General features: G+C 34.5%; 1 protein-coding gene across 1 annotated transcript; it reads left to right on the top strand.

Annotated features, from left to right (window-relative positions):
- The first annotated feature begins 5,581 nt into the window (after window positions 1-5,581).
- LOC306887737 (nuclear receptor coactivator 7-like) lies at window positions 5,582-10,383 on the top strand. The gene is made up of 6 exons (XM_079445728.1): window positions 5,582-5,733; window positions 5,872-6,000; window positions 6,724-6,876; window positions 7,653-7,748; window positions 7,882-7,955; window positions 9,672-10,383. The coding sequence occupies exons 1-6, from the start codon at window positions 5,665-5,667 to the stop codon at window positions 9,805-9,807; spliced, it is 657 nt and encodes a 218-aa protein (XP_079301854.1). The 5' UTR covers window positions 5,582-5,664; the 3' UTR covers window positions 9,808-10,383.
- Window positions 10,384-13,540: the final 3,157 nt, after the last annotated feature.

Raw genomic sequence — 13,540 nt, forward strand, 5'->3', positions numbered from 1 at the left:
TCTAACCCAGTTGTGAAATGGACTGGCCTTGAAGGACCTTCTGGGAGGGTTTTGTGAGAAAGCAGCTTATCTCAGCTCAGATGCAGGTATAAAAGCCAGCGCTGAGCTCGAGAGGCCGTGTGGATTTACATCATCTTCTGTCTGAGCTCTTCTGATCAGCATGGGTGCCGTGTACAGCGTGACAGAGTAAGTAACTCATCGTCATCACCGACAATCACTGTGCAATCCAAAATCAATCCAAAATAAAGCTTGTTTATCAGCTTTGATGATTCCACAAATCCATTCAAATCTCTTCACTGCACTAAAGGTTCTTTACAGGGGAAGAAGAATCTTTCAATCATTAAAGTGCTCTTCAAACTAATAAAAACTGATTCTTTTAAGAGCTGTTCACTGAAAGCTTCTTTGGGGAAATCAAGAAATTAAGTTCTGTGTTCATTGTATTTCTTTGTTTCCAAACATTCTGAGTGAAAATGCTTCTATTTTGTCAGAAGTTGAGTTCAATTTGAGGCATTAACAACTCACATCTATGCCAAACTGAAACACTGCAATCAAAACTTAACACTGCTTTCTAAAAATGAAAGTCTTGCAACAAAACCATACACACAAGCACCATATCAATTACTCTTTCATATCACCAGCAACACACTGATGGGCTTCATATAAAACACTGCAGTCTTTGTGTTTCTATTTTTATTGTCATTTTCTCAGACTCATTCTTCTGTAAAACTCAAAAGCAGAATTTCTGCAGTAATCAAACAAGAGTTTTTACAAAAAAAACAATCATTCTTACAGAAATATAGAAAAATTTAATCACAAATCATCAAATTTAGCAACAAAACAATTACTGGATAAATTGGTATTGGGGAAAAAAAATATATATACTAGTTTTGTGTATGTGTGTGTGTGTGTGCGTGTGTGTGTTTGTGTGTGTGTGTGTGTGTGTGGTGGGGGGCTTATGGATCCCTCCTTCGGTTTGGATCTGGCTACAAGACCTCGTCAACATCACAGGCGATGTCCTCGCGGGCTATATAGGCATCAGGGAAAATATGGCCTTGTGTGCCGAATCCACCCTTGGATTGATCCCACCTCAATGTCTCCGCATGCCTCTTCCATTGCTTGCAGAAGAGTCATGCAGGCGTGTGGGTGCCGATCATATACTTTCCACCACCACACAGAAAATAATTCCTTGATTGCATTTAGGAAGGGGCTGTAAGGGGGCAGGTATAAGTGACATGGTTATGGTTGTTGAACCAATCTCCGACCACAGCTAACATTATCCCAGATGACAACAAACCTGGGCTGCTGTGGTCTGTCCTGCATGTAGTGCATCTAGAAATGCAATGATCTGTCCTGTATGGTAGGGATCTAGAGGGGCATGGTGATGCAGGACTCCTTGGACACTAATTGAAGCACACAAGGTGATATTTCCCCCACGCTGCCCAGGGACATTTACTCATGTGGCAGTTCGCCGGCATCAAAATCCAGAACTGTCTGTAACAGAAAATATTGAATAGTGTTCCTGAAAACACATACAGTAACTACAATATCTATATTTTCACACAAGTAGGGGCTGGGTTGGGTCAGTATACAAGCTACAGGCAAGGCAGGTGGCAGCATAAACCCTCATTCCCACATCACAGTATATAGTATGTAAAGTAAAGTGACACATACCTGCACATAATCATGGCACAGATCCTTGACCCGGACACTGTTCCTCTCAAATGGCACCCTGTACAGCTGCTTCATTCTGAAGTTATGTTTCTGTAGGATGCGACTTGCTGTAGAAATGCTGACCCTGTTGATATTGTTGAATACATTTCTATTTGCAATTATGCGTTGTTGCAACTCACGAAGTCGGATTGCATTATTTTCTCGCACCATTTCAAAGATGGCAAGCTCTTGTTGTTGAGTGAAGAGCCGTTTCCTTCCACCTTGAGGAGGTCGTCCAACCATTCTGTAGAAAATGCTACCACAAGATGTCATTGGTTAGGTTCTTTTTCACATACTGTACTTTCAAACTGTACACAGCACTGTAACATCACAATGGTATTCCTTTACATATACTTCACAGCACTACCTATTTTTGTATAGTGTAGTTAGTACAGTAATACTGTAATATGATACAGAATCATGTGACACATGCAGTAGGTCCAGTCTGGAGTAGAAACTTGAAGATATACCTGTTCTCCAGTCGGGATGTCCTTATTATCGGTGCTACTGAGGTTAGGGGGGACTCTTTGGACAGGCCATGATTTATCACATGGTCCACCAGAGTAGCCCTGATGTCATCTGATACACGTCTCCGCACTGGTCCTCGTCCTCTTCCACGTCTGGCTTCTCTCTCTCTTTGTCCTCCTCTTACTCTGATTCTCATTGCCTCCATGCTTACAAAGTTCTCAAAATGGCTCACCTGAGGCCTATTTGTAGTGCTAAGACTCAGACCGATTGGTGATCTGTTTCCTGTGCAAGTGTGTTCAGGTGTGTATGTAAGTGCCTACAATTGCCAGATGAGGTTTGCATTTTGAACAGTGTTTTCCCAATGATAACAGGTGATTTCATTTTTGAACAAAGCGTCTAATGTAAGAAAACGTGTGTAGTGTTTCGCAGTAAGTGTATTATAGAATTGCAAACAAAGTGCAAAGTTGACACTGTGTTTAAGCTATGCTACAAGAAGTTTAGGTATTGAGGCTTTGGTCTAAGCATTCGGTTTTAGTGTGTAAGCAATAGGCAAAAACTGTAACTTGAAGTACTAAAATAGCTAAAACTAACTAAACTAAATAAATAAATAATAAAATAAATATGTAAAGAAATATAATAATAATAATATAATTAACAATAATAATGATTATTAATAATCATTATTAATAATAATAATAATATTATTAATAATTATATAATTATTATTAATAATTAATAATGTAATTATTCATTATTACTAACAAATATTACTGATATAAATTATTATTATTAAATAAATAAAAATGACAACAAACATCAACATTAAAAATGCAACAAATTTAAACATAAACTGAGAATATATAAATAAAATTAATTTTTAATAAAAATAATAAAATGAATAAAAACATCTATAATAGTATATAAGTGATACTAAAATACAACTGGTTTGAGAATGACTCAGTATTTGTCTTTCTTCGCATCTTGAGCTTCAATGAAAGCAGGAAAATCTGAAGCCGAAACTGTAAAAACACCCTTTGAAACCTTTATATTTAAAAGTGTCATGTGAGTAATTTACGGACAGTACAGTAATTTACTGTAACTTCTGCAAGTGCAGTTTTTCATACTGCATTTTGTGTTTTGTTTTGAATTACCCATAAACATGTTCTCATATATAAGGTATTTCCAGAAATCTATTTGAAGTTTGTATCTAAAAGCCATTATATTATTATTATTATTATTATATTTAATAAATGAATTGTTTCAGTGGTATATGAACTCATTTATACTTAAAATTCAATTCAGATTCACACTTCTTAAATTCTGTTTTATAACCATGGCAGCACACACTGTCTATCTTTTCTTCTTTTGAAATCTTTGCATTTGCGCTATGAATAGGCTCGGATGTGCATTACGTACAGTTTTTGGCTCTTTTCCACTGAATTCTAGTGAAGGCCTCAGTTACGGTTTCTCACACAGCATGTGGATTATTTGTGGATTGCTTTCTCTTTCCTTCACATGCGTGCTGGCACAGTAACAGTGGGAAAGCAGGACTTGCGTAACTCAAGTCTGACTGTAAAAGCATGCACTGTAAACTTCCAGTAATAGCGTTCATTTTTCGACTAAATGCATGAACCGATAGCACTTTCACATGAGAGCTTTTGAGGTCAGAGTCAATGCATTTGGTCGGTTTGTGTCAGAAAAACACACACGGCTTTGCATGCATTGCATCTTAGTGAACGCTTGTATGATTTGTGGATGAAGCAAACCAAAGCTTGGGTTCTCAAGCGTGTTTTCTGCTTCCCTTTAGTGTGGAACATCTGTGCACGTTCTTCAGCCGGTCGTCTCCAGAGACCATCCACAGCAGCAAACCAGACTTCCTCAGGGTCCATGCAGATGTGATCGACTCTTTCCTCAGAAATCCCGCCTCCAAAAACTGGGAGGTAAGTCATTTATGCTGCATGCTCACCGTTCAGAAGCATGGGTTTGAGCTGATTTCCTTCTGTTGCAATAATAAAAGCAAAGGAACATGATAAAACAACTACACAGGTCAACATTTAGTTCCATTTAATGAAATGCATTGAGGTCAGTTCAGTATTGCTCAGAGATGTTCTTTCATTAAATGTGTGTTTTGGTGGAGTCACACACACCGTAAAAAAAAAAGAAAAAAGTTGTTTCAACTTAAAATAATTTGTTACCCCCGCTGCCTACATTTTTTTTTAGTCATCTGAAATATTCCAGTTGTCCCTTAAATTAACATTGAGTAACTTAAAATTTCAAGTTGGCTAAACTAAAAATTATAATCGAGTGTGTCAGCCATGCATTTAGTTCAAATTTCACCATTTTGCCTTGTCTGGCCAATCAAAGTCATTTTCCTGACAGGTTAACCTCAAATTTGTATATTTATTTGCACAAAATCCTAAAAGAAACTGTTCATGGTTGTCATATGGTTTTGTGATTAAGCATTTTTTTGTGTTTGGTTACTAACGGTTGACAGAATGTTTCTGCACATGAATAAAATTTAATATTTTCCTTTTCGAAAGAAAATTTGATTTAAACAGTCGGTTTTTCTAAGGTATTTAGATTGTAGAAATAAGATAATCTTGACATATTGAGACTCAGTTCTGTAAAAACAGTAATATACAGGACATAAAGGCAATTACAAGCAAACTGAAAATCATGGTGCACAAAATATATGTGTTAGATAATATTTCTGAAGAAATGTGTTAAAACATAGAACGACCCAGCTTTTTGATCTTTCACCTCTAATGCATTAATAGAAATACAAATCATCACCGACATTAGAGATATTAAAAAGATGAATTACTGCGTGTACTTTCCCATGGGTGGAGGAAGAAAACCTCTCCTAAATGCGAGCGGCGACATGTTTTTTCATCAAACTGCAATAAAATAAAAAAATAAAACAAATTCTTCAGCTACTGCATTTCTCATTTTCATAAGTAACAATTAATAAAAACTATACAGACATATTATTAAAAGACTAATAAGAATACTAATTTGTCAAAACTAAAATTAAAACAGAAAATATAAAAGATCCAGTGATATTGTAGTATACTATTATATATATTATATTATATATATATATTATTAATAGTATCTCAATGATGCTACAGTATCACTGGACGTTAGAGTCGTTCTCTACTGTTTGAGTCTTTTTCCATTCATTATTTCCAATTAAAGAAAACAGAGAAAGAACACGAATGCACAGAAAATGCATGATATTTTGTGAGCGATGAAGTATTTTCCAGTGGTGGAGGTAAAAACTTTCTCCTGCGAGCAGCGACACACTTCTATCAGCCCATATTTGGCATGTCTTCCTCTTCTGTCGCTCTTTCTGTAAAACGAGAGTTCAGTTGAAATGTGAGCTGGGGGCAAACCCACGGGTGGAGAAACACTGTAGAAACACACTGTTCACGGCTGCTGTCAAACACATTCAGAAAGTCCAGAGACTTCAGCAGATCAGTCAACATGAGGCCAGTGCAGCAGAGCATTAAGATCTTATACTATGCCAATAAATCTGAGGAGCCGTTTGTGGAGGTGAGCTTTGAAGAATGAGTGTTTTATAATCCCTGTGGGATTCAATGGGAAACGAGCACGTGCCGCTCTGATAGAGAAAGAGAAACTAAAGGAACATGCATGCGTTTTAACTGATGTTTCTCCTCTGTTTGCCTCCAGATCGTGACTGTGAAACAGCAGAACAAGCGGCGTCCGAGCGTCTGTAGCTCCGCAGACTCTGAGTCTTATGACCTGCTGCCCGTTTTAATAGACCACAGTCAGATTCTGACCGAGCATCATCTTGAACAAGTAAGTGCCTTTTATGAAACGATTCATTGAAATATACACTGCATGCACTGATGAAATGAATCCACTGTGTGTTGCGTTATGCATGAGAGTAACTGATTGATAATGTGTATATGTGATGAATGCTCACAGCTGAATTGAAATATGTGACCCTGCAGCACAAAAGCAGTCATCAGTAACACAGGTATATTTGTAGCAATAGCCAACAATACATTGTATGGATCAAAATTATACATTTCTCTTTTATGACAAAAATCATTAGGATATTAAGATCATGTTCCATGAAGATATTTTGTAAATTTCCTACAGTAAATATATGAAAACTTCATTTTTGATTAGTAATATGCATGGCTAAGAACTTCATTTGAACAACTTTAAAGGAGATTTTCTCAATATTTTGATTTTTTTGCTCCCTCAGATTCCAGATTTTCTAATATTGTCCGATCCTAACAAACCATACATCAATGGAAAGATTATTTATTCAGCTTTCAGATGATGCATAAATCTCAGTTTCTCTAAAGTGACCCTTATGACTGGTTTTGTGCTCCAGGGTCACATATATGCATTGCATGCATTGTTAAAATGAACTGTATGTCACGTTGTCCAATGCATGAGAGTAATGTGTATATGTGATGAATTCACTGAAATATGCATTGATGAAATGAATGTACTGAAAGTGCCTGATGCATCAGTGTAATTGATGATCGGCTGATGTGTGTTTCACAGCTGATGAATCACATCCCGGCGCGGACGCAGGGTTACTCTTGGAAGCTGATGTACAGCACGGCGGAGCACGGCACCAGCCTGACAACACTATACAGACAGATGAGAGAGTTAGACCGACCCGTCCTGATGGTCATCAAAGACACGGACAACCAGGTACAGCCAAGAGATGCATTTACGTTCATGCATTTAAAGCAGTTACGATAGAGTGTGATGCAATGGCAGGTTTATTAGAAGACAGGTGCACATGTGTTATGCATGTAATACGCAGCATCAATCAAACTGAGAATATGTGCATTTATATCAATTCACTTCAACTGTGTTTAAACTGTATAAATTAAGATCACAAAAACAGTATTTCATCTAGTATTAAGCAATTATAGTTTTGGAACTTATTTATTTATTTTTTGAGAAAAGCCAAGTCTATTTACAGTATTTAATAAATGCTAAACAAAATATATCTTACATTTAACCATTGCATTCATGCATTTGGCAGATGCTTTTATCCAAAGAATTTAAATTTGCTGGGAATCAAACCCATGATCTTGGCATTGCAAGCAGGGTTAATATACTTAAATAAAATTACACTATTATAGAATTGCAGTGCTTAAAAAAATTATTAACTGAAATAAATGATAAAAATGTTATATAAATAAGTATATATTAATACAATAAATATAAATAATGAATACAATTTTTAAAAATGTAATTTATCTTTTTTTGTTTACTTTAAATTAATTGTCTCATGTTGTTTAGTTTAACTTCATGTGCTTATAAGTAAAACTGAAATAAAATGAATAAAACCTACTGTTTATAGACATATTAAAAAAGAATAAATCAAAATTTTAAACTAAAACGTAATGTAAAATGTAAATAAATTTTAATTTACTTAAATTGATCTGATAAAACAATCTGTTGCTGTGAATCCTCAGGTTTTTGGAGCGTTTTCCTCCGACCCGTTCAAAGTCAGCAGCTACTGCTACGGGACGGGAGAGACGTTCCTCTACAGCTTCAGTCCAGAGTTTCAGGTATGAGTTACTGATCATCTGTACGCTTCTGGTTCTGGTTCTGGTTCTGGTTCTGGTTCTGAGTCTGGTTCTGGTTCTGGTTCTGGTTCTGAGTCTGGTTCTGTTTCTGAGTCTGGTTCTGGTTCCTCTGCAGATCTTCCGCTGGAGTGGAGAAAACTCCTACTTTGTGAGAGGATTCCTGGACTCTCTGCAGATGGGAGGAGGAGGGTGAGTCTGAATGAAGTCTCTTCTGCTCATCAAGGCTGCATTTATTTAAACAAAAATACAGTAAAATAGTCAAATATTATTACAGTTTAAAACAGCTGTTTTCTATGTGAATATGTGTTAAACTGTAATTTATTTCTGTGATCAAAGCTGTATTTTCAGCATCATTACTCCAGTCTTCAGTGTCACATGATCTTCAGAAATCATAATAATATACTGATTTACTGCTCAACAAACATTTCTGATTATTATCAATGTTGAAAACATTAATATTTGAATGGAAACCATGATACATTTTATTTTTCAGTATTCACAGATGAATAGAACATTCAAAATAACAGCATTTATTTGAAGTAGAAATCTACTATAACATTATGATGTTATATTATAACAAAATGTTACTTTTGATCAGTGTAAAGGCATCCTTGATGAATAAAAGCATTTTTTTTAAATCATACATACCTCAAATGTTGGAACGTGTAATACTGTGTTCCTTCCATTGAACACAATATTACATCATATCTCAGCTTCTGCTTTTTAGAAAACAAAACTTAAAGATTTTTACTACAGAGCTCAAAAAAAGCATTCAGGCTCATATCTATGGAAGCCTGTAAATAAAATAATAAAATAAAATAAAATAAAATAAAATAAAATAAAATAAAATAAAATAAAATAAAATAAAATAAAATAAAATAAAATAAAATAAAAAGGTAATTGCAACATTTTCCCCTCAATTCTGAGTTTATAACTCTCATTTTATTTTATTTTATTTATTTTTTACAGAATTGTGAGATATACAGTCAACTCAGAATTGTGAAGAAAAAGTCGGAATTGTGTGATAAATAGTTGAAATTTCCTTTTTTGTTTTTTATTCAGTGGCGGAAAAAAAAAATCTGAATTGTGGGATATAAACTAGGAATTTATAGCAAAAAGTCAGAATTCTGAGTTTATGGCCTGGCTTCACAAACAGGGCTTATCTTAAGCCAGGACTAGGCCTTAGTTAAATTAAGACATTTAAGCAACTTCTACAAAAATGCCTTCAAAGCAAAGTGTGTAGGTGTGCATCTTGACACAGAACAATGACACTGACATATTTTAAGATCTGTCAGAGCAAGATATTTTCATTTGAGACAGCTCAAACATGCATTCTAGTCTGGGACTAGTTTAAGCTTGTCTGTGAAACTGGGGCAATTAAAAAAAAAAAAAAAAACGTATATAAACTTATTATTTAAATATGACTAGTTTATGTAGAAATTCCCAATGAATGCATGAGCATATATGTGACCCTGGACCATAAAACCAGTCATAAGAGTCAATTTGAGCTGAATAAATAAGCTTAATGGTTTGTTATGATAGGACAATATCTGGCTGAGATACAACTATTTGAAAATCTGGAATCTGAGGGTGCAAAAAAATCTAAATATTGAGAAAATCTCCTTTAAAGTTGTTCAAATGAAGTTCTTAGCAATGCATATTACTAATCAAAAATGAAGTTTTGATATATTTACAGTAGGAAATTTACAAAATATCTTCATGGAACATGATCTTTACTTAATATCCTAATGATTTTTGTCATAAAAGAAAAATCGATCATTTTGACCCATACAATGGCTATTGCTAAAAATATACCTGTGCTACTGATGCTCCAGATTCACATATAGTTTAAATGCAATGCATCTACCAAAATGCATGAATGCTCTGTTGTTTTTCGGTGTTCAGGGGTCCGTTTGGCTTGTGGCTGGATTCTGATCTGTATCGCGGCTCCAGTTACTCATGCAGCACCTTCTGCAACCGTCCTCTCAGCCTCCATCACGACTTCACCGTTCGGGATCTGGAGGTGTGGAGCTTCGTCTGAGCTCAAACCAGTTCAACACTGCTGATAACAACAACACGCTCCAGCTGCCAAGCTGCCGCGACTCGTCTGTTCACCTCAACAGAACCTGATCTGTTCCTCATTTGCGAGCGGCTTCTGAGCTTCTGCTAAATGAAGGAACAGTAAATAAAGAAGACATGTTGAGGCAGGAGTCGAGGCTTCAGTTCCCGTTTCCAGTAACTGTAAGTGTTCCAGGGGCCTGATGGGACCTGAACACATTCCTCAAGCATGCTACCTATGTAGACAACATAGCACACTAGATTTGAAACAAAGCCCTTGAGTACTACTGACACTTTAGTGTCTTTACTGTGTTTTAAAATGCACTTAGAGGATGAATGGTTTACTGATTTGTGTCCAAAAAGGATTTGAAAAGGAAAAATGGTTTGCTCTATGATTGTGATTGTACTACTACTTATTGTTTTTTACTCTATTTAATATCTGTGATCACATGTTGAATTGTTTTGTGGTTTTGTGTTGGTCATGCAGTGCTGGTGCTGCATTTCTAGGTTTGGGGTTTCTAATAAAACGTGTTTTTTTATTAAACTCTGTCTGTTTTGGATTTTCTGGTTTAGTAATTGTTTTATTCTCAGTGAATGCATGAATTGATCAAACGTATATAGACTGAATGCAATGGATACAAGTGTCTGCCAAATGCATTCATGTAAATATGAATTTTCAAAAAAAGAAAAACTGAAAAAGTTTTTGGTCCCCATTGACTTCCATAGTATTTTTTTTCCCATATATACACTGTAAAAAATTAAAAGTTGAGAAAACTTAAAAGTTTAAGGCAACCAGCTTCAGCAGATTTTTGAGTTTTCTCAACTTTTTGTTGTATAAACTGAAGACAAACAAGTTGAGAAAAATCTGCTGAAGCTGGTTTCCTTAAACTTTTAAGTTTTCTTAACTTTAGCTTTTTTACAGTGGCTCCCAGAAATAGTTTTTTAATGTTAAACAGAAAAAAGAAACTCATAAATGTGTGGATCAGCTTGAGGAAGAGTAAATTATGCACTTTACCTTTAATTGATTTTAATGGGGAAAAACCCTACATTTTTGGTTCCCAAATTGAACAATATTTGATGTAGTGGTTAAGCAATATATCGCTTAATAACTTTAAATCCTTGATTTCAAACTCTTCCCATCAAACAGAGAACATTCAAGGTTCTCTCAAAAGTAACGCTTAAAGAATATTTGTTCAAAGTTATCAGATTTTAAAACATTAAACATCATTTATACATCATTCAAATAACTTTTTTCCTGGAACATTTTAGTTGGACGTTCATCTAACATTTTTTTTAATAATATACTTGTTTAAAAAGTAACATTTGCAAAATGATAACATTGAAAAACATTTAAAAACTGGACATTTTGAAGATTCAGAATGGCATTTTTATAACTTAATGGGAACATTGAAGATCTGAGGCAGCACTATATGCCATTTTCTGTTATATTTATATTTATATAATTATGTTTATTGTGAGGTGTATGTGAGATTAGCATTACCTGCTCTTTAGCAGATTATGATTCCCAGTAAACACAGATTTAGCAGATTACTGAGTTTACTTTCTTTTGATTCATGATTTTAACATCTTTAGGTAACACTTTATTTCAAGGTGTCATAATACAGAGTAATTACCTAATGAAGTACTTGCTTATGTAGCTTATGTCTGTGCATTTATAATGATGTTGTATGAAGTCTGCAACACATATGTAACAATCCTTTGGTTACAGAAGTATCTGTGTAACACTCAGTCTGATACATGTGTGTAACAGTAGCTGCTTTTTACATCTGCATAATTACTGTAATTATGTAGATGTAAGTACTTAATTAGGTAATTACTCTGTATTATGACACCTTAAAATAAAATGTTATCCATCTTTATTTTTGAAAAACGCTTAATCCAAAGCATAAATCTGTTTATTTATTTCAATCTGTTTTATTTCAAATCATTTTCATTTGAAAGTGAAAGTGACTTTTTGAAAGTGATTTATTATTAATTATTTTAGTAAATATTTTGTATAATAGATATGAATTTAACTGCAGAAATTATTTATATTTAAAGGTATCAACCATATCCGCCAAACACTAACATTTGAAACTTTTTGGCATAAAACTCTATTTTTATGATTTTTTTTTAAAGGTATAAAATAAGTGTTCATTTCATTTGCTGTCATTTAATTTTTAATTTGTATTATATGCCAATGAACCCCTACATCAGTCGATCATTAAGAAAGCATTCAGAGGAAGAAGCAGCTCTGAGCTTCTGAAGGCTTATTAACAAACACACTGGGCTCAGAGCTTGAGTTTGTTTCATAAGGTGCATTACACCCTTACGCAAAACATACAAACTATGTCAGAATAAATCTCTTATGTTTTATGAAACTGTGAGCCTGTGAAGAATGTGTGTTGGGAAACCATTGACAATGCCATTAAAGGAACAGTTCACCTGAAAACCAACAATTATAGTAAATGTGTTCATTCTTAGGCCATTTGTTTCTTCATCAGGTTTGTAGAGATGTGTCTCTGCATCAGTGTCTCAGCAATGGATGCTCTGCAGTGAATGGGTGCCGTCAGAATGAGAGTCCAAACAGCTGATAAAAACATCACAATAATCCACACCACTCCAGTCCATCAGTTAACATCTGGAGAACACAAAAGCTCAAACACATCCAGATGTTAACTGATGGACTGGAGTGGTGTGGATTATTGTGATGTTTTTATCAGCTGTTTGGACTCTCATTCTGACGGCACCCATTCACTGCAGAGCATCCATTGCTGAGACAGCAATTAGATGAACTGATATAATTAGATGAACTGATATTATTAGATGAACTGATATAATTAGATGAACTGAAGGACAGCACATTTACATTTTTGGCAAAACTATTGGTTTAATGGCTGTTTGTTTTGTGTGCAGCGCCACCTCGTGGTTAAAAGGGACCTGCTAGTCACTAGAAGTAGAAGAGAATCAGAATCAGCATGAGTTTTATTAACACATACAAGCTCCACAGTGCAACAGAGAGACAGAAACAGGACAGGACACAGGTAATGAAATAATAATATACAGATATGCATGTACAGGTTTATGTGCAAATTAGAAATGTAAATAAATATGTGTGTTAAATAAATAATGTATAATAGTGTTGTGTGCTCCACATTATAACAAATACAGTAGACTAGAAATATCACAATAAATATTACAAACTATTGAACAGAAATTATTATTAGCCTACTATTATAGAATTACTAATTATTATTATTTTGTATAAATACACACATGTATATATTTCAGAAAAATATGTTATGTTTATATATGAAATATAATTATATGAATATCACCTACTGTATGTGTGTGTATATAATAAACATACACAGAACACACACACTATGTAAACTTGATGAATTAGACAGCACTAGTTAATATGTAATAAAGTGTCTTTCATAATCACCTAAAGACTGAAGCAGTTATCATGATTATCTGTTTCCTCGCAACAAACTTACACTGTTTTATTATTTAATGTTATTTTTTATAAATCTGTTATGTCTGTATTTACTGTTTATATTATTTATTGATTATTTATTTGTGTCTCAAACTCCTGTAACTGCACGCTGAAAAAAACTCATCATTAATCACTTTATCATTAAAATAAATCGATTTTCTCGGAATTACGGATCAAGCGTCTGGCTTCGCAGATCTGTTTCCGCCGGAAGTCCAGT

This window comes from Barbus barbus, assembly GCF_936440315.1.
Source record: "Barbus barbus genome assembly, chromosome: 21".
Lineage (NCBI taxonomy): Eukaryota > Metazoa > Chordata > Actinopteri > Cypriniformes > Cyprinidae > Barbus > Barbus barbus.

Excerpts from the sequence above, each read along its gene's own strand:
- LOC306887737 (XM_079445728.1), top strand. The coding sequence starts at position 5,665 with ATGAGGCCAGTGCAGCAGAGCATTAAGATCTTATACTATGCCAATAAA. Across the intron at positions 6,877-7,652 it reads TCAAAGACACGGACAACCAG|GTTTTTGGAGCGTTTTCCTC; the intron begins GTACAGCCAAGA and ends GTGAATCCTCAG. Across the intron at positions 7,749-7,881 it reads GCTTCAGTCCAGAGTTTCAG|ATCTTCCGCTGGAGTGGAGA; the intron begins GTATGAGTTACT and ends GTTCCTCTGCAG.